The following is a 24,847-nucleotide window of genomic DNA, read 5'->3' as shown; positions in this document are numbered from 1 at the left end:
AAGCTGTCTATTGCTATTTGCAATTCAAACTATTAGAGCATTGTCTCCATAGCTGTTTAGATAAATACACTGAGGCTATCGAAATAATATGCAGAAAGTATTTTAAGAAATTTTTACTTTTAATAAAAAGTGACATTCTATAGGTCTATGACTGTCTATATAAAATGCATAATTCACAGGGTAAAAACTTATTTATGATGCAGTAACAGACCAAAGAAAGAATAATGAACAGGTAGACTGTTATCACATAATTCACGTCACCCTATGATGGTTTCAACCTTTCATTTTAGGAAATTGTCTCTTGACTCATGGGCTTGTTGAATAAGAACATCATCTTAATTCTCAAACAGAATGACCAAAATCATAATCTGATATGATACAGATTGCCAAAGATATATTGTGCATTAACAATATACTATGCTGTACATGTTTCCCAAGACCAAGGTATATTGTAGCCTGTAATGACAACCTCATAACTACTGCTCAAGTATTACTTAACACGATAACCTTGTAACTGTTGTTCAAGTATTACTTAATACGTCTTTTCATTTAAATATTTGTTCATTCTCTAGCAATTTGGACATCCCACTATGTCAACATTAACCTAAAAATGCTTTGTAGTTAACAGGGTTTCCAAAGACAAACGGAATATTTAAGACAGAGGCCCTTCATCAGCTGTGCAAAGAAAGTGCTCCATCTCTATCAGAAACACCCAGAAGATAGATAGAGAGAGTCAAGATTGTAGTACACTAGGTTTCCAGACAGCACAAGCAAAGTGCTTCTGACCTACACTCTGTGAACTTTATAAATTCCATAACTTTATATGGAATTAATGTTGTTTTTTAAAAATCTATTTTATTATCTTCAGTTTCTAATATACACTGGTTGCTCTTCCTAGAAATTCAGAGGCACTTTGCTTGCACAGCTCATCAAGGACCTCTGTCCAAAACATCCATTTTCTCTGGAAACCATGTGTACTTCAATACTTCACTGTTTTGAATCTCTCTCTCTCTCTCTCTCTCTCTCTCTCAAAATGTACATATATGTTTATAGCTCTAGATATACATGTAGATATGTATATATGTACCGTAAAAGCTTGCACAGTTGGCTTTTGTTTCTTTAAAAATGCTAATAAGCTGGAGAAGCCCACATGTGATTGGGCCGCTGATCTGTCAATCACAGCTGTTTACATCAGTGTTATACGGAATTTCCCTGGTTACACCACTTCCGCACATCTTTGACCGAGCGAAGACTCATCTTTATCTGAGAGATAACCAACTAGGTAGCAAATTAGTTCATTAATAGTATGTTTTCTTGTGTGGTCAATTCCGTTTATATGTCAGAATGTCCTTACTTTGAGATTCAGTGTATTTATTGGTTATAACGATTTAAATAAGGCACTGCTTAGGTGCTTGTAAAGTAGCTAAGGTTAGCATGGTAAACAGATCACCTGTTGTTAGCCGAATGCTAAGCTAATTTGCTGTTTACTATTTAGCTAACGTTGGTGTAAGTAATTTGTTAGTATGTCGGTCTGTTTAAACGTCTACCCACCTATTTCACTCAGTGTACTCATTATCGAGGAGATGTTGTGTTTAAAGCAAGGAAACAAACGTTCGATGGATATAAAATGTGTTCCTAGAGGACTTACATTGTCATGCTGTCAAATAATAGGCTAGCTTGGCTATCTTGGTAGCTAGCTATCTTGTTAACCTAGGTAACCTGCGTCTTATCTTAGTAAATTAGCTGGCTAGCTAATATTATTTTCCAATCCCGTAATTGATAGTTAATAAGTTATCTGATCCCTTAAGAGACCTCCAAGTGATCATAGAAAGGAGAGTGAAACGGCTTAGCCAGTAGCTAGCTGTCTGGTTACACCTGAATAGAGAGCTCGATAGCAAGTGTACATCGGAAGTGATTCATGTCAGAGGCTTGGTGGTTGCTCTGTGTTTTAAGAAGTTAGTAATTTATCACAATTACACCATTTATCTTTTCTTTTTGTCTACTCATGCTTGCTGGTTTTCCATCACTTTTACTGAGTGCTATAGCTTGCTAAATATCTAAATAACATAACCTAGCTAGCTAGATGCGTTTGCAACATCAACTGGAATGTTTTCAGTTTCGCAATTTAATAAAAAACGTCGTTCAGCGCGTTTGTTTTTGTTAGCGTATCAGACTTGAGCATTCAAATTAAAGTCTCCGAAAATAACTAAACAGAAATCCCCAACACAGGATTATTCAAATAGTTCTTTTTGAATTGTAAATGGACTGCTGCGAGTCAAGACGTGGTTTAGTTTTGTCATATACCGTGAACTTGTTCGTGTTCTTTTAAATGACAGTGGATTTTTTTTTTTGTCATTCTGGTAAGCCGCTCTGCTGTCTCTTGTTTCACTGCAGAGAAGCATGTCTGGTAAGTGAGTAGACAGATATGGACAGTAAGGGCCCTTATCGGATCTATGACCCAGGTGGGAACGACAGTCAGACCAAAGAGGACAACATTAGCTACCAGCAGCTCCTGGAGGAGAACTCTGTCCTGAGAGAGCGTATGAAAGGCCTGAAGAGTCTGGGTGAGTCTTCCATTCTTGTGATCCTGTTGTGCGTCATTACAGATTAATAATGTCAGGCTCTGTACCTAAAGGGTCTACAATCCTGTACCTGAAGGGTCAGAGTACTGCTTTAGGTTTAAACATCTCACCTGGTATAAATAGCTAATCACTAAGCCCTTAATGAGTTGAATTTATATGTAAGTGATGGGGAAACAATAAACTTTGTAGCGCTCTGGTAGTCCAGGAACTGAACTGGACTTCTCCAAGGAAAACCTGGCTAGAACTGTGAGAATTCACACCAAACCAGTTGCAGCAACTGCAGGAAATTTGGGGAGTACCGAAGCTTCCACTTTATTTCCCTGAAATATCCCAATTGTTTACATACAAGTCATTATTAAACAAGGATGTCTTAGACAGGTTGTATGGTACAGTCAGAATGTGGCTTTTCCTGATTGCATATTTTGTTGGCATGACTCACTGATGGGAAACAAACACAGCATGTGACCCAAGGAAATATTGCGAGATATTTGCTCAGGTAGTCACCATCCACTAAGTTTTTGATCGTCACCAACAGGAGATCTTCTGGAGGAGTCCCAGACAGAGGCGTCTAAGCTTCGCAAGCGGGTGGAGGAACTGGTCAGGGACAACGAAGCTCTAAAGTCCTCTACCTCTGGTTTCACCTCTAGTGTGTGTGTGGGCACTCCTGTTCAGACAGATACACAAGGTAAGCCTTACTAAAGTGGCTGAAGTTTGGGCAGCCAGTTCAGTATTATATCATATGGATCTGTTGATGTGAGATGTTAGTAGGTGGTATTTGGTGTATATCAGAAGGAATCTGAAGAGGCCATAAAGTTGATTTATTTATTTTTTTTTAAATAGTTGTTTTAATCGAACAACTGTTGTAAAATAAGTGAGTACTTTCCATTATTCAATAACTAACTGCTTATTAGTATATAATCATATACAGCAAGATGTGTGATTATAAGATTGAGGAATAAGAGTCTGGAGCCACTGTTAGGAGTGTGAGGGGTCAATGTTTTAAATGGCACAGCTGTGCCAAGGTGACAGCTGGTCTTTTGGTGGAGGGTTTGGTGATGAGCTGAGTTTTAAGATGGCTCTTCCTCCCCTCAGGGCACAGGAAGCATCATGGTCACCCCACTTCAGTCAGACCTGACCCTTGTGAGGGCTTGACTACAAAATCCGTGCAACCCGAAACCACTGTGAGTACACGGGACAAATCTGTAGCTTCTGTCATGTGAGTTGCTTGGCGGCGCTGCTGTATCATGGCAGCAGAAGATCCTTGCTGAGTAGATCTCTGTCACCCGAGGGTGTTGTAACTCTGTGCATTCTTGTGTGTGGAAGGAGACCTCCTTGCAGTTAGATCCGACGAACATGGAGGACAAGACCGTTACCGAAAATCAGACGGTGAGATTTGGGGATGTTTGGAATTCCTGAGTTCAGAAATCGAAAACTCGAAACTAGAAAGAACAGTGTATTCTTTCATATGTCACTAAACATGAGAAAAGATGAAGTTGCTTCTTGATTGTGTGGCTCTGTGGTGCACTGCTCGCTCCATGAAGCTTTTCCACGAGCCATACTTCTCAGCTGCTGTGACTCAGTGGGTTTGTACAACGCACAGTCAGCCTTGACTCATGAGGGAAACTCCAGGATGTACTTGAAGCAGGAACGCACAGATTACTTGGACACTTGTAATTGCAGGAATTTTTCTGTTGTAGACACTTAACGAGGGAACTTTTTAGTTTTATTTGTTTATTACTAATTTTAAATTTATTTATTTATCCATTCATTTACTGTGGTAAGGTTAGAGACATTTGAGAGGGAACTCTGTGTCTAATGTAGTGTTTTCTCAGAGTTAGAGGAAGGATATTTTAGAAGTAAAGTGAATATTGTTGGCTTACTTAGTTTATTTATATGTCTATAAATTGTCTTTAAAACAAACAAAAGTGAATAACATCTTAGATATTAAAAGCAATTTTTGTAGTTAGAAAAAAAATGTGTTCCTGGCCAAAATGAAGAAAGTAGAAATTATTCTGTTAAAGATATTGTCTGCCAGAATAGTCCTTTTAAATTGTGCTAATATTATGAATTTGTTGAGAAACTGGGTTTCTGGAGGTGTTTGATGGGGAGTGGCAGTTATTGTGAATGATGTTGACACGCGCGTGTGTGTGTGTCACACAGGCCAGCGTTGTGCCCTTGCCGCAGGAGAACATGGAGCTGGCGAGCCAACTGCAGAGGCTGGAGAGCTCCTTCAGTGTATTCGCAGAGGAGTCCAACCCCAATCAGCTCCTGGCGCACTTGGGCCGCATGGCCGTCGAGTTCCACCACCTCTCGTCCAAAGTGCAGAAGAATGAGCAGAGGACATCGCTGCTGCAGGTGAGGAAGAGATGCAGGATAGAGGAGGGAGGGAGGGGGGAGGGAGGGAGGGACAGGGAGAGAGGGAGGGAGGGAGGGAGGGACAGGGAGAGAGGGAGAGGGAAGGAGGGAGGGACAGGGAGAGAGGTAGAGGGAGGGAGAGGGAGAGGGAGGGACAGGGAGAGAGGGAGAGGGAAGGAGGGAGGGAGAGACAGACAGGGAGAGGGAGGGAGAGAGAGGGAGAGGGAGGGAGAGACAGACAGGGAGAGGGAGGGAGGGGGAGGGAGGGAGAGACAGGGACGGAGAGGGAGGGAGAGGGAGGGAGGGAGAGAGAGCCAGGGAGAGAGAGGGAGGGGGAGGGAGAGAGAGCCAGGGAGAGGGAGGGAGGGGGAGGGAGAGACAGACAGGGAGAGGGAGGGAGAGGGAGGGAGAGACAGGGACGGAGAGGGAGGGAGAGACAGCCAGGGAGAGGGAGGGAGGGAGGGAGAGAGGGAGAGGGAAGGAGGGAGGGAGAGACAGACAGGGAGAGGGAGGGAGAGAGAGGGAGAGGGAGGGAGGGGGAGGGAGAGAGAGCCAGGGAGAGGGAGGGAGGGGGAGGGGGAGGGAGAGACAGACAGGGAGAGGGAGGGAGAGGGAGGGAGAGACAGGGACGGAGAGGGAGGGAGAGACAGCCAGGGAGAGGGAGGGAGGGAGGGAGAGAGGGAGAGGGAAGGAGGGAGGGAGAGACAGACAGGGAGAGGGAGGGAGGGGGAGGGAGGGAGAGACAGGGACGGAGAGGGAGGGAGAGACAGCCAGGGAGAGGGAGGGAGGGAGAGAGAGCCAGGGAGAGAGAGGGAGGGGGAGGGAGAGAGAGCCAGGGAGAGAGAGGGAGGGGGAGGGAGAGACAGACAGGGAGAGGGAGGGAGAGGGAGGGAGGGGGAGGGAGGGAGAGACAGGGACGGAGAGGGAGGGAGAGACAGCCAGGGAGAGGGAGGGGGAGAGGGAGGGAGAGACAGGGACGGAGAGGGAGGGAGAGACAGCCAGGGAGAGGGAGGGAGGGAGGGAGAGAGGGAGAGGGAAGGAGGGAGGGAGAGACAGACAGGGAGAGGGAGGGAGAGAGAGGGAGAGGGAGGGAGGGGGAGGGAGAGAGAGCCAGGGAGAGGGAGGGAGGGGGAGGGGGAGGGAGAGACAGACAGGGAGAGGGAGGGAGAGGGAGGGAGAGACAGGGACGGAGAGGGAGGGAGAGACAGCCAGGGAGAGGGAGGGAGGGAGGGAGAGAGGGAGAGGGAAGGAGGGAGGGAGAGACAGACAGGGAGAGGGAGGGAGGGGGAGGGAGGGAGAGACAGGGACGGAGAGGGAGGGAGAGACAGCCAGGGAGAGGGAGGGAGGGAGAGAGAGCCAGGGAGAGAGAGGGAGGGGGAGGGAGAGAGAGCCAGGGAGAGGGAGGGAGGGGGAGGGAGAGACAGACAGGGAGAGGGAGGGAGAGGGAGGGAGGGGGAGGGAGGGAGAGACAGGGACGGAGAGGGAGGGAGAGACAGCCAGGGAGAGGGAGGGGGAGAGGGAGGGAGAGACAGGGACGGAGAGGGAGGGAGAGACAGCCAGGGAGAGGGAGGGAGGGAGGGAGAGAGGGAGAGGGAAGGAGGGAGGGAGAGACAGACAGGGAGAGGGAGGGAGAGAGAGGGAGAGGGAGGGAGGGGGAGGGAGAGAGAGCCAGGGAGAGGGAGGGAGGGGGAGGGGGAGGGAGAGACAGACAGGGAGAGGGAGGGAGAGGGAGGGAGAGACAGGGACGGAGAGGGAGGGAGAGACAGCCAGGGAGAGGGAGGGAGGGAGGGAGAGAGGGAGAGGGAAGGAGGGAGGGAGAGACAGACAGGGAGAGGGAGGGAGGGGGAGGGAGGGAGAGACAGGGACGGAGAGGGAGGGAGAGACAGCCAGGGAGAGGGAGGGAGGGAGAGAGAGCCAGGGAGAGAGAGGGAGGGGGAGGGAGAGAGAGCCAGGGAGAGGGAGGGAGGGGGAGGGAGAGACAGACAGGGAGAGGGAGGGAGGGGGAGGGAGGGAGAGACAGGGACGGAGAGGGAGGGAGAGACAGCCAGGGAGAGGGAGGGAGGGAGGGAGAGAGGGAGAGGGAAGGAGGGAGGGAGAGACAGACAGGGAGAGGGAGGGAGAGAGAGGGAGAGGGAGGGAGGGGGAGGGAGAGAGAGCCAGGGAGAGGGAGGGAGGGGGAGGGAGGGGGAGGGAGAGACAGACAGGGAGAGGGAGGGAGAGGGAGGGAGAGGGAGGGAGGGGGAGGGAGGGAGAGACAGGGACGGAGAGGGAGGGAGAGGGAGGGAGGGAGAGAGAGCCAGGGAGAGAGAGGGAGGGGGAGGGAGAGAGAGCCAGGGAGAGGGAGGGAGGGGGAGGGAGAGACAGACAGGGAGAGGGAGGGAGAGGGAGGGAGAGACAGGGACGGAGAGGGAGGGAGAGACAGCCAGGGAGAGGGAGGGAGGGAGGGAGAGAGGGAGAGGGAAGGAGGGAGGGAGAGACAGACAGGGAGAGGGAGGGAGGGGGAGGGAGAGACAGGGACGGAGAGGGAGGGAGAGACAGCCAGGGAGAGGGAGGGAGGGAGGGAGAGAGGGAGAGGGAAGGAGGGAGGGAGAGACAGACAGGGAGAGGGAGGGAGGGGGAGGGAGGGAGAGACAGGGACGGAGAGGGAGGGAGAGACAGCCAGGGAGAGGGAGGGAGGGAGAGAGAGCCAGGGAGAGAGAGGGAGGGGGAGGGAGAGAGAGCCAGGGAGAGGGAGGGAGGGGGAGGGAGAGACAGACAGGGAGAGGGAGGGAGAGGGAGGGAGGGGGAGGGAGGGAGAGACAGGGACGGAGAGGGAGGGAGAGACAGCCAGGGAGAGGGAGGGAGGGAGGGAGAGAGGGAGAGGGAAGGAGGGAGGGAGAGACAGACAGGGAGAGGGAGGGAGAGAGAGGGAGAGGGAGGGAGGGGGAGGGAGAGAGAGCCAGGGAGAGGGAGGGAGGGGGAGGGGGAGGGAGAGACAGACAGGGAGAGGGAGGGAGAGGGAGGGAGAGACAGGGACGGAGAGGGAGGGAGAGACAGCCAGGGAGAGGGAGGGAGGGAGGGAGAGAGGGAGAGGGAAGGAGGGAGGGAGAGACAGACAGGGAGAGGGAGGGAGGGGGAGGGAGGGAGAGACAGGGACGGAGAGGGAGGGAGAGACAGCCAGGGAGAGGGAGGGAGGGAGAGAGAGCCAGGGAGAGAGAGGGAGGGGGAGGGAGAGAGAGCCAGGGAGAGGGAGGGAGGGGGAGGGAGAGACAGACAGGGAGAGGGAGGGAGAGGGAGGGAGGGGGAGGGAGGGAGAGACAGGGACGGAGAGGGAGGGAGAGAGGGAGAGGGAAGGAGGGAGGGAGAGACAGACAGGGAGAGGGAGGGAGGGGGAGGGAGGGAGAGACAGGGACGGAGAGGGAGGGAGAGACAGCCAGGGAGAGGGAGGGAGGGAGAGAGAGCCAGGGAGAGAGAGGGAGGGGGAGGGAGAGAGAGCCAGGGAGAGGGAGGGAGGGGGAGGGAGAGACAGACAGGGAGAGGGAGGGAGAGGGAGGGAGGGGGAGGGAGGGAGAGACAGGGACGGAGAGGGAGGGAGAGACAGCCAGGGAGAGGGAGGGAGGGAGGGAGAGAGGGAGAGGGAAGGAGGGAGGGAGAGACAGACAGGGAGAGGGAGGGAGAGAGAGGGAGAGGGAGGGAGGGGGAGGGAGAGAGAGCCAGGGAGAGGGAGGGAGGGGGAGGGAGGGGGAGGGAGAGACAGACAGGGAGAGGGAGGGAGAGGGAGGGAGAGACAGGGACGGAGAGGGAGGGAGAGACAGCCAGGGAGAGGGAGGGAGGGAGGGAGAGAGGGAGAGGGAAGGAGAGAGGGAGAGACAGACAGGGAGAGGGAGGGAGGGGGAGGGAGGGGGAGGGAGAGACAGACAGGGAGAGGGAGGGAGAGGGAGGGAGAGACAGCCAGGGAGAGGGAGGGAGGGAGGGAGAGAGGGAGAGGGAAGGAGGGAGGGAGAGACAGACAGGGAGAGGGAGGGAGAGAGAGGGAGAGGGAGGGAGGGGGAGGGAGAGACAGACAGGGAGAGGGAGGGAGGGAGAGACAGACAGGGAGAGGGAGGGAGAGAGAGGGAGAGGGAGGGAGGGAGAGACAGACAGGGAGAGGGAGGGAGAGAGAGGGAGAGGGAGGGAGGGGGAGGGAGGGAGAGGGAGGGAGGGGAGGGAGGGAGAGACAGGGACGGAGAGGGAGGGAGAGACAGCCAGGGAGAGGGAGGGAGGGAGAGAGAGGGAGGGGGAGGGAGAGACAGCCAGGGAGAGGGAGGGAGGGAGAGAGGGAGAGACAGACAGGGAGAGGGAGAGGGAGGGAGAGACAGACAGGGAGAGGGCGGGAGAGAGAGGGAGGGGGAGAGAGAGGGAGGGGGAGGGAGAGACAGGGAGAGAGGGAGAGGGAAGGAGGGAGGGAGGGAGAGACAGGGACGGAGAGGGAGGGAGAGACAGACAGGGAGAGGGAGGGAGGGAGGGAGAGACAGACAGGGAGAGGGAGGGAGGGAGAGACAGACAGGGAGAGGGAGGGAGGGAGGGAGAGACAGACAGGGAGAGGGAGGGAGGGAGGGAGAGACAGACAGGGAGAGGGAGAGGGAGGGAGGGAGGGAGAGACAGACAGGGAGAGGGAGGGAGGGAGGGAGAGAGGGAGGCAGGGAGAGGGCGGGAGAGAGAGGGAGGGGGAGAGAGAGGGAGGGGGAGGGAGAGACAGGGGGAGAGGGAAGGAGGGAGGGAGAGACAGGGACGGAGAGGGAGGGAGAGACAGACAGGGAGAGGGAGAGAGGGAGGGAGAGGGAGAGACAGGGACAGGGAGAGGGAGAGGGAAGGAGGGAGGGAGGGAGGGAGGGAGGGAGAGACAGACAGGGAGAGGGAGGGAGGGAGGGAGAGACAGACAGGGAGAGGGAGGGAGGGAGGGAGAGACAGACAGGGAGAGGGAGGGAGAGAGAGGGGGAGGGAGGGAGAGACAGGGACGGAGAGGGAGGGAGAGACAGCCAGGGAGAGGGAGGGAGGGAGAGACAGGGAGAGGGAGAGGGAAGGAGGGAGGGAGGGAGAGAGGGAGGCAGGGAGAGGGCGGGAGAGAGAGGGAGGGGGAGAGAGAGGGAGGGGGAGGGAGAGACAGGGGGAGAGGGAAGGAGGGAGGGAGAGACAGGGACGGAGAGGGAGGGAGAGACAGACAGGGAGAGGGAGAGAGGGAGGGAGAGGGAGAGACAGGGACAGGGAGAGGGAGAGGGAAGGAGGGAGGGAGGGAGGGAGGGAGGGAGAGACAGACAGGGAGAGGGAGGGAGGGAGGGAGAGACAGACAGGGAGAGGGAGGGAGGGAGGGAGAGACAGACAGGGAGAGGGAGGGAGAGAGAGGGGGAGGGAGGGAGAGACAGGGACGGAGAGGGAGGGAGAGACAGCCAGGGAGAGGGAGGGAGGGAGAGACAGGGAGAGGGAGAGGGAAGGAGGGAGGGAGGGAGAGACAGGGAGAGGGAGAGGGAAGGAGGGAGGGAGGGAGGGAGGGAGAGACAGACAGGGAGAGGGAGGGAGGGAGGGAGAGACAGACAGGGAGAGGGAGGGAGGGAGGGAGAGACAGACAGGGAGAGGGAGGGAGGGAGGGAGAGACAGACAGGGAGAGGGAGGGAGAGACAGACAGCGAGAGACAGGGAGAGGGCGGGAGAGAGAGGGAGGGGGAGAGAGAGGGAGGGAGAGACAGGGAGAGAGAGGGAGAGGGAAGGAGGGAGGGAGGGAGAGACAGGGACGGAGAGGGAGGGAGAGACAGACGGAGAGAGGGAGGGAGAGGGAGAGACAGGGACAGGGAGAGGGAGAGGGAAGGAGGGAGGGAGGGAGGGAGAGACAGACAGGGAGAGGGAGAGAGGGAGGGAGAGACAGGGAGAGGGAGAGAGGGAGGGAGAGACAGAGAGGGAGGGAGGGAGGGAGAGAGGGAGGGAGAGACAGAGAGGGAGGGAGGGAGGGAGAGACAGACAGGGAGAGGGAGGGAGGGAGGGAGGGAGGGAGAGACAGACAGGGAGAGGGAGGGAGGGAGAGACAGACAGGGAGAGACAGGGAGAGGGCGGGAGAGAGAGGGAGGGGGAGGGAGAGACAGGGAGAGAGGGAGAGGGAAGGAGGGAGGGAGGGAGAGACAGGGACGGAGAGGGAGGGAGAGACAGACGGAGAGAGGGAGAGGGAGGGAGGGAGAGGGAGAGACAGGGACAGGGAGAGGGAGAGGGAAGGAGGGAGGGAGGGAGGGAGAGACAGACAGGGAGAGGGAGGGAGGGAGGGAGAGACAGACAGGGAGAGGGAGAGGGAGGGAGGGAGGGAGAGACAGACAGGGAGAGGGAGAGGGAGGGAGGGAGAGGGAGAGACAGGGACAGGGAGAGGGAGAGGGAGAGGGAGGGGGAGAGGGAGGGAGAGAGGGAGGGAGAGACAGACAGGGAGAGGGAGGGAGGGAGAGAGGGAGGGAGAGACAGACAGGGAGAGGGAGGGAGAGACAGACAGGGAGAGAGGGAGGGAGGGAGGGAGAGACAGACAGGGAGAGGGAGGGAGAGACAGACAGGGAGAGGGAGAGGGAGGGAGAGAGGGAGGGAGAGACAGACAGGGAGAGGGAGAGGGAGGGAGAGAGGGAGGGAGAGACAGACAGGGAGAGGGAGGGAGGGAGGGAGAGAGGGAGGGAGAGACAGACAGGGAGAGGGAGAGAGGGAGGGAGAGAGGGAGGGAGAGACAGACAGGGAGAGGGAGAGAGGGAGGGAGAGACAGACAGGGAGAGGGAGGGAGGGAGGGAGGGAGGGAGAGACAGACAGGGAGAGGGAGGGAGGGAGGGAGAGACAGACAGGGAGAGGGAGAGGGAGGGAGAGAGGGAGGGAGAGACAGACAGGGAGAGGGAGGGAGGGAGGGAGGGAGAGACAGACAGGGAGAGGGAGGGAGGGAGGGAGGGAGGGAGAGACAGACAGGGAGAGGGAGGGAGGGAGGGAGAGACAGACAGGGAGAGGGAGAGGGAGGGAGAGAGGGAGGGAGAGACAGACAGGGAGAGGGAGGGAGGGAGGGAGGGAGAGACAGACAGGGAGAGGGAGAGAGGGAGGGAGGGAGGGAGAGACAGACAGGGAGAGGGAGAGAGGGAGGGAGGGAGGGAGAGACAGACAGGGAGAGGGAGAGAGGGAGGGAGAGACAGACAGGGAGAGGGAGGGAGGGAGGGAGGGAGGGAGAGACAGACAGGGAGAGGGAGGGAGGGAGGGAGAGACAGACAGGGAGAGGGAGAGGGAGGGAGAGAGGGAGGGAGAGACAGACAGGGAGAGGGAGGGAGGGAGAGAGGGAGGGAGAGACAGACAGGGAGAGGGAGGGAGAGACAGACAGGGAGAGAGGGAGGGAGGGAGGGAGAGACAGACAGGGAGAGGGAGAGGGAGGGAGAGACAGACAGGGAGAGGGAGAGGGAGGGAGAGAGGGGGAGGGAGGGAGAGAGGGAGGGAGAGACAGACAGGGAGAGGGGGAGGGAGAGACAGACAGGGAGAGGGAGAGGGAGAGGGAGGGAGGGAGGGAGAGACAGACAGGGAGAGGGAGAGGGAGGGAGAGAGGGAGGGAGAGAGAGGGAGAGGGAGGGAGACAGACAGGGAGAGAGGGAGGGAGGGAGGGAGAGACAGACAGGGAGAGGGAGAGGGAGGGAGAGAGGGAGGGAGAGAGGGGGAGGGAGGGAGAGAGGGAGGGAGAGACAGACAGGGAGAGGGGGAGGGAGAGACAGACAGGGAGAGGGAGAGGGAGAGGGAGGGAGGGAGGGAGAGACAGACAGGGAGAGGGAGAGGGAGGGAGAGAGGGAGGGAGAGGGAGGGAGAGAGGGAGGGAGAGACAGACAGGGAGAGGGAGGGAGGGAGAGAGGGAGGGAGAGACAGACAGGGAGAGGGAGGGAGGGAGGGAGAGAGGGAGGGAGAGACAGACAGGGAGAGGGAGAGAGGGAGGGAGAGACAGACAGGGAGAGAGAGGGAGAGAGGGAGGGAGAGACAGACAGGGAGAGGGAGGGAGGGAGGGAGGGAGGGAGAGACAGACAGGGAGAGGGAGGGAGGGAGGGAGAGACAGACAGGGAGAGGGAGAGGGAGGGAGAGAGGGAGGGAGAGACAGACAGGGAGAGGGAGGGAGGGAGAGAGGGAGGGAGAGACAGACAGGGAGAGGGAGGGAGAGACAGACAGGGAGAGAGGGAGGGAGGGAGGGAGAGACAGACAGGGAGAGGGAGAGGGAGGGAGAGACAGACAGGGAGAGGGAGAGGGAGGGAGAGAGGGGGAGGGAGGGAGAGAGGGAGGGAGAGACAGACAGGGAGAGGGGGAGGGAGAGACAGACAGGGAGAGGGAGAGGGAGAGGGAGGGAGGGAGGGAGAGACAGACAGGGAGAGGGAGAGGGAGGGAGAGAGGGAGGGAGAGAGAGGGAGAGGGAGGGAGACAGACAGGGAGAGAGGGAGGGAGGGAGGGAGAGACAGACAGGGAGAGGGAGAGGGAGGGAGAGAGGGAGGGAGAGAGGGGGAGGGAGGGAGAGAGGGAGGGAGAGACAGACAGGGAGAGGGGGAGGGAGAGACAGACAGGGAGAGGGAGAGGGAGGGAGGGAGGGAGAGACAGACAGGGAGAGGGAGAGGGAGGGAGAGAGGGAGGGAGAGGGAGGGAGAGAGGGAGGGAGAGACAGACAGGGAGAGGGAGGGAGGGAGAGAGGGAGGGAGAGACAGACAGGGAGAGGGAGGGAGGGAGGGAGAGAGGGAGGGAGAGACAGACAGGGAGAGGGAGGGAGGGAGAGAGGGAGGGAGAGACAGACAGGGAGAGGGAAGGAGGGAAGGAGGGAGGGAGGGAGAGACAGACAGGGAGAGGGAGGGAGGGAGAGAGAGAGAGGGAGGGGGAGGGAGACAGACAGGGAGAGGGAGAGAGAGAGGAAGGGAGAGGGAGAGGGAAGGAGGGAGGGAGGGAGACAGGGAGAGAGAGGGAGAGGGAAGGAGGGAGGGAGACAGACAGGGAGAGGGAGGGAGAGAGAGAGGGAAGGAGAGACAGACAGACAGGGAGGGAGGGAGAGAGAGAGGGAGGGAGGGAGAGAGGGAGGGAGAGACAGACAGGGAGAGGGAAGGAGGGAGGGAGGGAGACAGGGAGAGAGAGGGAGAGGGAAGGAGGGAGGGAGACAGACAGGGAGAGGGAGGGAGAGAGAGAGGGAAGGAGAGACAGACAGACAGGGAGGGAGGGAGAGAGAGAGGGAGGGAGGGAGAGAGGGAGGGAGAGACAGACAGGGAGAGGGAAGGAGGGAAGGAGGGAGGGAGGGAGAGACAGGGAGAGAGAGAGGGAGGGAGGGAGGGAGGGAGAGGGGGGAGGCAGGCAGGGCATCCCCTCCCACCCCACCCTTACCTGGTCTGCTTCTGTATTTACAGGCCTGGAGGGCCCTGGCTCTGTTCTAGCACACCTGCTTCTGTTGCACTATTTACTGATCCCATTCCGTGGGCTGAGCGTGGCATGCGTTTGCTGGGCGGGAGTTTGGTTTTTGGGAGCCGTGCCACGTGGTGGGTCACAGGCTTGCTCTTCCTCCCCTTACAGACACTCTGTGAGCAGCTGAGGCGTGAGAACAGTGAGCTACGGAGGAAAATGGAGGAGGACCTTCAGTATCGAAATCGGGACCTGGAGCAGCTGAGGTAAGCGGTCGCATTCTCTCAAGTCTTCACAGTGCTCGAGCATTTCAGTATGAAATCTGAGGGGTTATAGTAGAACCTGACGTACGCATTATGTCCTGGAAGAGGTGGTGTTTTTTCCCCTTTACTGTCTGGTCATGAAGGCAATTAGTACTTTGCTCATTTGGAAAGGAGGTGGCTGTGTGTATTTCCCTCTGTAGTGGAAGAGTAGGGCCTTTCCACTAAGTACTGTTTTCCTGCTTGTGTCTTGCTCTGAATGATTGTGTGGCAGCCTGATAGCCCTGTGTATTTCTAAAACTGGCCTCTCAGTTTCGATATTTGTGTTTGCTGTGGGTGTGTGTGCTGTGGGCGTATGTGTATGTATATATGTGTGTGTGTGTGTGTGTGTGTGTGTGTGTGTGTGTGTGTGTGTGTGCAAACAGACAGGAGAACCTTAAGCTGAGGGAACTGGTAAATGGCAGGGCGGGACCTGTTGTCTCGAGCGAGTCACCCGAGTCCAAAGAAGATGCGTCTAAAGAGGAACCAACGAAAGCCAAACTGGAGACAGCTGTGACTCAACAGGTACACCCCAGCCCTCCTCTGCCTGCGTCATGCCCTCTTAGGAGAATTCCATCAGGACATTTATAACTAGTGCTTTGCATTTATTCCCACTCCCTTCTTACTGAGAAAAAAAGCCGTAGGTGATTTTTCTTGTTTTTTTTTTTTTTTTTTTAAGGCAAATTTGTCTCTTGGGAGTAAACAGAATCATGGTGATGAGTCAGTTTCCTAAAACAGTATTACTAATCACTGGCAGTCATTCCCAAAGTGCTAGCTCCAGTTTGTGGAATTGCTGTACAGATGAAAACATCTGGTGTCTTTGAACTGAAATAGCTACTCTGTAGTCTGACGGAATGATAGACTATGTGCTGCTTGCACCAGGGATATGCAAACCAGATGACGTTTGGCATTGTGTGTGTGTGTGTGTGTTGCGACTAGCGTGTGACAGCTACTGTTGTCTTTTGGAAAGCGCTTTAAATGGTGATCAGTGGCGTTCTTATGTTTGATATCTGTTTAAAGTTGTCGCTGTATGTATTCAGTTCACAAAATACAGGCTAAATCACAGTGTTTGGGGAATCATACCAGAAATGTCAAACTGTAGATCTTTGGTCATTACGAATATTGGACAACTCTTTAAAAAAAATAAATAAAATAAAGAGAAAACCCACTTTTGTTTACTTGGGTCATTATTATAAATGTTTCTTGTTTAAAAAGGTTTGTGTTTGTGACCACAGTCCGGCAAGGCTGCAGAGAAGACTCCATCTAAGACGCTAGACCCAGAGGTGTATGAGAAGAAGATCAGACTCCTGGAGAAGCAGAGGAGAGATGTAAGGGGCAGTTTTTTCTCTCACCCCAGCTCTGGCGGTAGTGCTGCCGTGTAATCTCTCTAATGCTCAGCGCATTACTGCTCTTTTCACCTTTCCAGGTGCTGGAGGTCAACAAGCAGTGGGACGTGCAGTGGAACGCCATGAAGGCACAGTTTGAGCAGAAGGTATGCTTGCCACACCTCCCCCCACCCCAAGCCCCATGTCATTATCCTTTCACCCCATATCTGACCTCATAACCTTTCCGACTTCACCGAGCCGTCCTCGTTTCTTTGCCGTGACCCGCATGCACACAGTGATTCATTTTTTACTGAGAAAAGCGACCAGAGCCCGGCGGGGTCGGCCGAGCGGCAGCCCGCGTTAGCCTGGCCCTGCGTGAGAACCAGCGGGTGAGAGTGGCGGTGCAGCGGGTGGAAACGCCGGCGGGGCAGGCGAATGGAAAAGCAGATCGCTGCGCTTCAGCCGTGCTGCTTACAGACCACAGTGGCCCCTCTGTCACACCCGGCGCAGAAATCCCCTCAGCAGGCTTCCTGCTGCTGCTGCTCTCTCTCTCTCTCTCTCTCTCTCTCGTGCTGTCTTTGCCCCTCCCACCGCACATCCTCTGTCGTCACTCGGCTCGCTGCACAGAGCAATGGAACAAAAACATACGTGACCCATTATTGCTTTCATGTCTTGCCTGTGTCATTAAGTTGTTTATTACCATTGTTCAGTGAATGAGGTTGTGGCGGCAAGGAGTTCAGAGCCTTCGTCTGCGTGTGGCTCGGTGTGAGGCGGCGGGGCCTTCCCTGCCGGCCTGAGCCGCAGAACTGTGCATTACTGTGATGCGTGAGGAAACTGGAGAAGCCTAGTGTTGTCTTTTCTACCCAGCACGCTTAAAACATATAAAACCCAACATGTTGGTCAGGTTTATCAGCTTGTACTGGGCTTAAGGGTTTTTCTTGATTTACACAATGACCTGACCTTTGTGCCATTGAATTAGTACCTAGATGGATGATTCATATAGCATTCATTTGTGTCTGTGTGTGTGTGTGTGTCTGTGTGTGTGTCTGTGTGTCTGTTGGGTTGGCTGTGTGTGTGTGTGTGTGTGTGTGTGGGGGTCTGTGTATTTGGGTTGGGGTTTGGCTGTTTGTGGGTGTGTGTGTTGGGTATGTTTGTGTGTTTGCTTATGTTGGGTATGTTTGTGTGTTTGCTTATGTTGGGTATGTTTGTGTGTTTGCTTATGTTGTTTTTGTGTGTGTGTGTGTCTGTTTGGGATTGTGTATGTGTGTCGGGGGTGGGGGGGGCTGGGGATTGGGTTCCTGTGTGTGTGTGTGTGTGTGTGTGTGTGTGTGTGTGTGTGTGTGTCTAGATCACAGACCTGCGGCAGCGACTGGCCGACTCCCAGAAGGCCGTGCTGGAGCTGGAAGCAGAGCGGGAGCAGAGACAGAGAGACTACGATAAGAAACTGCTGTTGGCCAAATCCAAGATCGACAATGTGCAGGTAATTCAGGGACCAGCCTCCAATTACATAATGCCAATTACATATTGTTGCCATGACAGTGTGCATGCTGAACCAATGGCGTGACACAAACATGGGCCTGCATTATGTCACAGTGTGCGGCAGTCTGAGTGTTAAGATGATAGTCTCCCTCATGTAAGGTTGTCCACCACAGATGGAGGCTTTCTGGAGAAGTGCTTTACCCTCCTGAGCTGAAATAGATGTTCTCCCAAAGAACAGTACTTAAAGTAAGAGTGGGTGTGTTTAAATAAGCATTTACCAAGATTAAGACCCACCCAGATTTTGCCAAAAGGACACCACTGTATGTAGCGACATGTGATATCGCGCCCCTGGTATCTGACCTTGTAAACCATCACTCTCTTGAGTCAAGGTAACAGAATAACTAATATCTTGACCTTTTGTCAAGAGCTACATTAAAGGAACCAGAATTTTAGTTTTTTTCTGGAGCAACACCAAATGTTTAATGTGTATATTAATCTGTGTGTGTATACATGCTCTGTTTTATCTGGTAGACTCTCCATTTAAACTTGGCTTGAAAATAAATGGGAGGGGGTGTGTGGTTGTGTGTGTGTGTGGTTGTGTGGGTGTGGGTGTGGGTGTGTGTGTGTGTGTGTACACAATTAGCACAGCTCAGTTCAGTTTTATATCTGTAGATATTACTACACATTTTCTTTACATAGCTGTGAACTGTGACCCCATGGAGGAAGCCAGAGGTGAGGGTGGTGAGGAAAAACTCCCTGACTTGTAATTAGGAGAAAACTTTGAGAGGAACCAGGAGTCAAAAGAGGAACCGGCATTACCAGGCAAATAAAACATAGAGGGCTTTTAGCATCCAAGGCTCAGCGTGAGCGCACCAACCACAGCTGCACGTGAAGGGGTTGAGTCCAGTGATGTCACGCCTTCCTGCCGACTTAACAGTGTGGGGTCTAGAAAATACTCGCAAACTTACCCACAGGCACTTCTGCATCCCTCTCTATTCCCTGTCACCCCTATTTCTTATAGCATTTCTAGATTTTAGAAGTGATAAGTAGGTCAGTGTTTACAAAAAATGGATTTACAATCAATAGCGTGGGCCAGTGCGATGTTGTTTGGTGCCTCTTGGTAAAAGTTTGCTAGTAATGTTTTAGGACCTTTTGTTGCCATTTTTACTTACGAGATGAACTCTTTACATTTACTGAGATGAAGAATTTTTTTTAACAGACAGCAATAAAGTTGAAATACAAGTGTAAGTGAAATTAGTCTGCGGTACCTAAAACTGCTTGAAAAATCAGTTGTTTTTGTTTTAATGTGAATGTTACTGAAAGCTATTTTGTTTTCCCAAAGCAAAGCTGACCGCTTTAGGTCAGTTAAGGGTTAGCACCGCTCCAGAACCTCCCATGCTCAGTACCGTCAGATCACCTTTCTGGTGGAAAAGTCCTGGGGGAGATTTTTGGTTCCATCCCATATGCAGCTACTGTCTTCTTCAGAGCCATGTGGGTTGCGGGGAAGAAGCTAGAATGGCCACCCCTGCATACGTAGTGGCATGGGCCCGCGCTACCAGTTCACAGATGGTATAAAGGCGGAGCCAGAGGAGAGGAGTCTCCGCCCTGTCGGGACTGCTGGGGTTGTTTGTTTTGTGAGACACCGAGTTTTTGACACAGGCGGCTGTTTTGGTGCACAAGTCTATGCTGGAGAGTCTGCTCTCCAAAAGGACAGCGAGAGCCGCCAGGGTGAGACTGCATCGAGACCGCACAAAGCGAAGCGCCAAACGTTTTCAAACTCCCATTTCAAACCTGCTGTTGCTCTCTTGGAACATGGGGTGAAAGCTGTTGCATAAAAGCTTTCGTTTGCGCACAAATGCGCACGTCCACTTTTCGCCAACACTACACAGCTTTACTAAGTGTTTGTTTTTGTGTGTGTGTGTGTGTGTGTGTGTGTGTGTGCTCGTGTGTGTTTCCTCAGGGTGAAAAAGAGTGTTTGACATCAGAGACGTGTGAACTAAAGCAGAAGGTGCGCTACCTGCAAGACCAGCTGCTGCCCCTCACCAAGCAGCGCGAGTACCAGGAGAAGGAGATCCAGAGACTAAACCGGGTTTGTGTGGTGCAGCCTCTCCCTCCCACCCCTACCCCCACCACACCCCCTCATTTTTGTTCATTAATGAGTCCCCTTTGTGTCTCACTTCACACTTATCATCAGCAAGTTTTTCTTTTTTTATTAAAGCTCTTTGTATTTTGTGCGCATGTGTGTTCCAGGCCCTGGAGGAAGCGCTGAACCTGCACTCGCCCACCTCGGGGGCTGGAATGAATCTGGGAGAGGGAGTGCTCAACCTGCGCCAGCAGGAACTCCACACACAGATCGCTGTGCTCAAAGAGCAGGTGAGGTTCAGCGTCTGCGTGCGCGTCTGCGTGCGCGTCTGTGTGCGAAAGTATGAAATGGGTGAGATCTGAGGTTTCTCTTTCACTTCTTGAGGTTACCAAGCAGTCTGCAGTTTTCTTTGAGCACACCTGAGGCAGGTAAACTGAGGAGGATGATAAAATAGATGGTTGCCTCCAATGGATTTGAGTGCTGGGCTGAATGAGAAAGGGCGGAGCTGCCTTTACTGCAGGCGGTCTGGTGGGGGGGTGTGTGGGCTTGTGTATGTCTTAATCATCTCTCTGGGCGTAACGTGTAATGGTTGAATTTGTCATTCTTGCCAAGACGTTGAGGTGCTTGTATGTGGAGCTACACAGGGAGGATATTCCACAACTTCACACAGGAGTAAAGGCATTTTACAAGCATTTAAAAAGCCTTTAAAAATATGGCTGTTTGAGTCCGTTTGTATGCCTGAGTTATTTCTGTATATATTCTGTACTCCTCTCTTATGTGTATTTTCATTGTTGTTTTACAGTAGTTTGATGTAAACATGCCCTGCCTTTGTCCATAGAAACATCCTTTCTATCTGCACACTCAAATACTGTGGTGCAATATTTTTGACTTTCTGGTCCTGAAAGCTAACTGAGTCTTAGCTGTGTATTATAAGTCCCTGTGTTTCATTAGACCCTGAGTAGTGACTTTAGGTGTGCAAGTGTGTGTTTATGCATGTGTATATGTGTACATGTTTGTGTCAGTCACAACAGGAATGCCCTAAATGTATGTGTGTGTGTCTGTCTCAGGTGAAGATCTTTGAGGAGGATTTCCGTAAAGAGCGCAGCGACAGGGAGCGCATGAACGAGGAGAAAGAAGACCTGAGGCGCCAGGTGGAGAGGTTACAGGGTCAGATGACCAACCTGACCAATCAGGTTAGTCGCCAGTCGGGGTGAGCCCTACCTTCAGTGCTGGAAGGGTAGCTCTGTAGTGCACAGTGAGCCGCTCCTCATCCCCTAACACGCGCCGTTCAGCATGGGCCGAGATCTAGTGCATCCACTGATAAAAGCCATCAGGTCCTGTGATTATCATGGGAATGTTGGTGGTGGTGTAGTTACTGAATTCATTGCTTAGACCCTTTTTTCCCCCTTTCTTTCGTTCAACCTGTCTTTCCTTCATTTTTTTCCCATTAATGAACAGATTGTTTTAAGTATGATAAAGGAGCAGAGAGGGTACACAGATTGTGCTGCTTGTTTTAGTTCACTGTCAAGTTGTAGAATGACTCAGCAGATACAACACACATTCATAGAAGATGCCACTCTCTTCACCTTTGTACACAAATTACTGTCTGTGTGTGTGACTCAGCTCCATCAGGCGCAGAATGAGTGTCAGAGAGAGAGGGCAGAGAGGTGTAAACTGGAGAGACTGCAAATGCAACACAATAAGCAGGTAACCCCATCCATGGGACATGTTCGCCCTCTGCTGGTTAAGATTAGTACTGCAAGGCCAGTCCTGTTACATGTCCCTCCACGTCCTCCAACCTAAGGTTTGCGGCCTGCGCGCTTTTTTGTTTACTTATTTGTATTTCATGCGTGTGCATTTTGGAGGGGCAGCCAGAGAGAAGGACGTCTGACCCTACGTCGGGCTCGGCCAACGGCCCGCTGAGCCCACCCTACTGTGGCCCATTTGTGCAGGTGGGCCACCAGGGCCTGGAGGGCTGGCCCATCCACTTCCCTCCACGGATGCCCACGCTGAGTGCAGCGCCTGGGAGAGACTTCCAGCCCGTCAACCCGGTGAGAGCCACCTGCTCTGAACGCTTGCTGCCTGCCAAGACACCGTGTGCAGGACACGGATTCCACCAAAACTGACTCTAAAGCAGTTCTTACCTGAAGCAAAGTGAAGAGTGTGGTGTTTGTCATTCTTGTCCAGCATGACTAGATGGTTGGAATAGTGGCAGAAGAAGCACAGTCAGTCTGACTTTGTGTTTGTGTGTGTGTGTGTGTGTGTGTGTGTGTGTGTGTGTGTGTGTGTGGCACATTTGTATCTGTATTTGTGACTGTTTGTCTGTGTTTGTGTGTGCAGGGTTTTCCTTGGCAGTCATCATTCCCTCAGCCCCGGGGTTCTAGAGGGCAGGCAGACCCAGCAAGAGCCCCACCAGAAAACGCAGGTACACACACACTCATATTCACTCACTCACACACACAAACTCAGGACAAAGTGCTTTTGAGCCTGTATGCACATGGTGGGTTGATTTCTTGTTTGTAAACAAAATGTGATGGTCAGAGTAAACTAAAAAAGGTTAGCTAGGTGATGGGTGGGAATTGGCATAGCAACTAAAATTGGGGGAAAATTTAAAAAATGTTAAGTTTCTCTGCTGGCACTCTGGGGCAGTATGCCAGTCGCAGATAAAGTCCTTCCCTTCCCCGTTCTTATGAATCACACTTAACATATTCCTGACTACTAAGAAATGTTGGACTCGCCATGTAGCTCACAGCTCTGAGCTCTTCTCAGGCTCCTCTGGAAAACTCTTGATTTGGCAATTGCATCCTCATTTATAAATGTGAAACCAGCCCATATGATATAGTATCACACACCCCCTTACACTTGCTTTTGTGTCTTTGCAAAAATGTCAAGAGGCATTTTTCCTGGGACCTCCATGTTTTTGTTCTTGCCCAACTCCCAGCACGCCTGTACCGAGGGGTCCAGGCACGCTCGGAGCCGAGATGGAACAAAACCGTGGACCGTCGTGGCAGTCCCAATGGACTGAGTTGGGGAAACACTCATCTGCACTTGTTCTGATGTGAAAACACTGTTCCGCGCTGTTGCCTTGTGTATAACAAGGCCTTTAATGTTGTGGGCAGAAACAGGTGCGGCTGGGTTCGGGAAGCGTGAGCGTCAGAACGTGGACCCCGGGAAGCACTAACCACCTCAGCCCCTCTCCACCGGCACTGGCTAGTAGCATGATGCAGCTTAGCTTTCAGTAGGCATGGTGTGATCTATTTCTTTCCCCCCTCCTCCCTGTGCGTGCGTGCGTGCGCGTGTGCGAGCACGTGTGTGTGTGCGTGTGTATATATCTCTATGATAAATTGTTGTTTATACTTAAGTTTTATAAGCCTATTTGTGAAACACTGTTCTGTCAAATTCTGGAAATATATATACACATTTATTATTTTACCTTTTTAATATTATTGAGGTTTAAACTCTGCTTTATATACAGTACTTCTATGCAGGAATTGAAGTCGGTTATTTAATGAATGAAAGGATAAAAAAAATTAAGACAATATACCTGCAGAGTTAAATGAGGACCAGAAAAATTGTTGTTAAAACTTTTAAATGTTTATTTACTAACAGAGAAAGAGTTAACTTCCTTGTATTGACAAATAAATGGTATGGTTATTCCAAGCAACTGCATTCTGCCACTGGGATTTTTTTTTTTTTTTTTCACACCCATATGCTGATTTTATATGTGAACTGAAGACAGAATGTTGGAATTTGACAGTCGTCCGGTAACTCTGTGGGTAAATTGTCTTGAAAATGTACTACAATAGAATGTATCTATTTATTCCGTCGCCATGGTTGCGATGACTGGTCTTTCTTTTCCACACCCACGTACCAGTCATGAGCGACTCTAATAACCATACACCCCTCATTTACAAAAGCCATACGCAACACTTCTCAAACCTTTCCATGTTGGGACTTCAGTATTATCTTTCCACTGGGGGACTTGCATGGCAAAGAAAATGAAAGGATCACGGTAATGATCTGTATCCTATCATCTGTTAAGCCAGGAGTCATGTGGTCACATGATTTTTCAGTTGGATAACTATCGTAAGTCTGCCAGTTTAGGGCCCAGTTAATGAATGCTGTTGAAGCAATTTTTAAAATGTTTTTTTTTTTTTTCTTTATTATTGTTCATACTAGTTGTTGGTTCTGGAGTATGTTCCTGCTGTTGCAAATGAACATGATGGCAGTCAAATTCTTTAATAATCAATTTTTTAAAATTGGTGCAGTGATGGAGTGTGCTTCGTTGTCATAGTGATGATGTTCTTGGTGTATGGTGTGTGTGTGTCTCCCCTGTGTGCTGTAGCTGTTTGAAGAAGGGTGGTGAAAGTGAGTGTCTTGGTTGTTGTGCTGATTCAAATCCACAGATTTGCCCCCCCCCCCCCTAAAAAAAAAGTACCTGATTACATGTGAAAGCAGTTTGTCCAACCATTAATCCATCCATGTATCCATGTTCTTGCTATATAGGGCAGACCAGAGGAGAGGAGCTCTTATCCCATAGCAGCTCATTTAAAAGGCGATTAGGTCCAAAGATGGGCTCTCAGCTGGATGACCCTACTGTAGTGTCGATGGTCAAGTGTGAGGTTAGACATGGTCCCTACGCCCTAGCTTATGAGCAGGCCACGGTCTGCACTGTGTAGCGGCAGCGATCACCCAATTACTCTGATGCGGTTGGCCACAATAAGCATTTTAACAATCTGAATTGCAAAAATACCGTTTTTTTTTTGTGTGTTTTTTTTTGCTGAGAACAAAATGCAGTGTTTTGTCTTGTGTAAATAGAAGTGGGTTTGGGCAGGCCTTTCTATATGCTTGAGTAGATCGAGCTGAGTGGATTCTTTGTCAGTGCATAGGAGTTGAAGTGTTCTGTGAGCTGAATGGAACTTTGTTTTTTTTTAATATTATTATTTATCACTGTAATTTACTGGTTGGTAGTTTTGTGCTTTTGGAGTGACACCTCCCCTTCTCCTTCCCTGTCCCCATTTCTCCAATTAGGGTGAAAGCACATCTCATGTTAATCTTTTGTATTTGATTAGCAGAATAAATATATTCTAAATGTCCCAACATCCAGAATGTATTCCAGAAATGCTAAGATTTTCCAGCACACGTTATGTGGTTGATATGTCAGTACACAATGCCTCGATGTCTTTGAAACGTGAAGTTATGTGGGACTTTGTAATGCCTAGTAAGTAGGGTTTCCCCCAGGGGACTGCTTAGGCCAAAAAAAAAAAACAACCAACCAAATAAATAATCACATTTTTGAATGCATTATATTGAGTTTTCTGTGTATACATTCATAGGCCTATATTCATATACAGTAAACAGGCTT

General features: G+C 52.4%; 1 protein-coding gene across 6 annotated transcripts; it reads left to right on the top strand.

Moving 5' to 3' along the window:
* The first annotated feature begins 1,202 nt into the window (after positions 1 to 1,202).
* tnip1 (TNFAIP3 interacting protein 1) lies at positions 1,203 to 24,786 on the top strand. Of its 6 annotated transcripts, none has more exons than XM_035522288.1 (18): positions 1,203 to 1,282; positions 2,395 to 2,564; positions 3,118 to 3,267; positions 3,675 to 3,763; positions 3,906 to 3,968; positions 4,743 to 4,937; positions 14,468 to 14,562; positions 14,982 to 15,120; positions 15,831 to 15,923; positions 16,022 to 16,087; positions 17,269 to 17,400; positions 19,360 to 19,488; positions 19,650 to 19,772; positions 20,550 to 20,675; positions 21,106 to 21,189; positions 21,348 to 21,533; positions 21,823 to 21,907; positions 22,602 to 24,786. In XM_035522288.1, exons 2-18 carry the CDS (start codon positions 2,426 to 2,428, stop codon positions 22,661 to 22,663), a joined length of 1,956 nt encoding a protein of 651 aa, XP_035378181.1. In that variant the 5' UTR covers positions 1,203 to 1,282; positions 2,395 to 2,425; the 3' UTR covers positions 22,664 to 24,786. The 6 variants fall into 6 exon arrangements, with proteins under 6 accessions (XP_035378181.1, XP_035378183.1, XP_035378180.1 ...); XM_035522290.1 differs by having other exon boundaries at positions 21,345 to 21,533; positions 22,608 to 24,786; XM_035522287.1 differs by having other exon boundaries at positions 21,345 to 21,533.
* Positions 24,787 to 24,847: the final 61 nt, after the last annotated feature.

The sequence above is a fragment of the Electrophorus electricus genome, chromosome 2, assembly GCF_013358815.1.
Source record: "Electrophorus electricus isolate fEleEle1 chromosome 2, fEleEle1.pri, whole genome shotgun sequence".
Lineage (NCBI taxonomy): Eukaryota > Metazoa > Chordata > Actinopteri > Gymnotiformes > Gymnotidae > Electrophorus > Electrophorus electricus.
The sequence above is the reverse complement of the archived record's forward strand: the minus strand, read 5'-3'. Positions and strand labels throughout refer to the sequence as shown.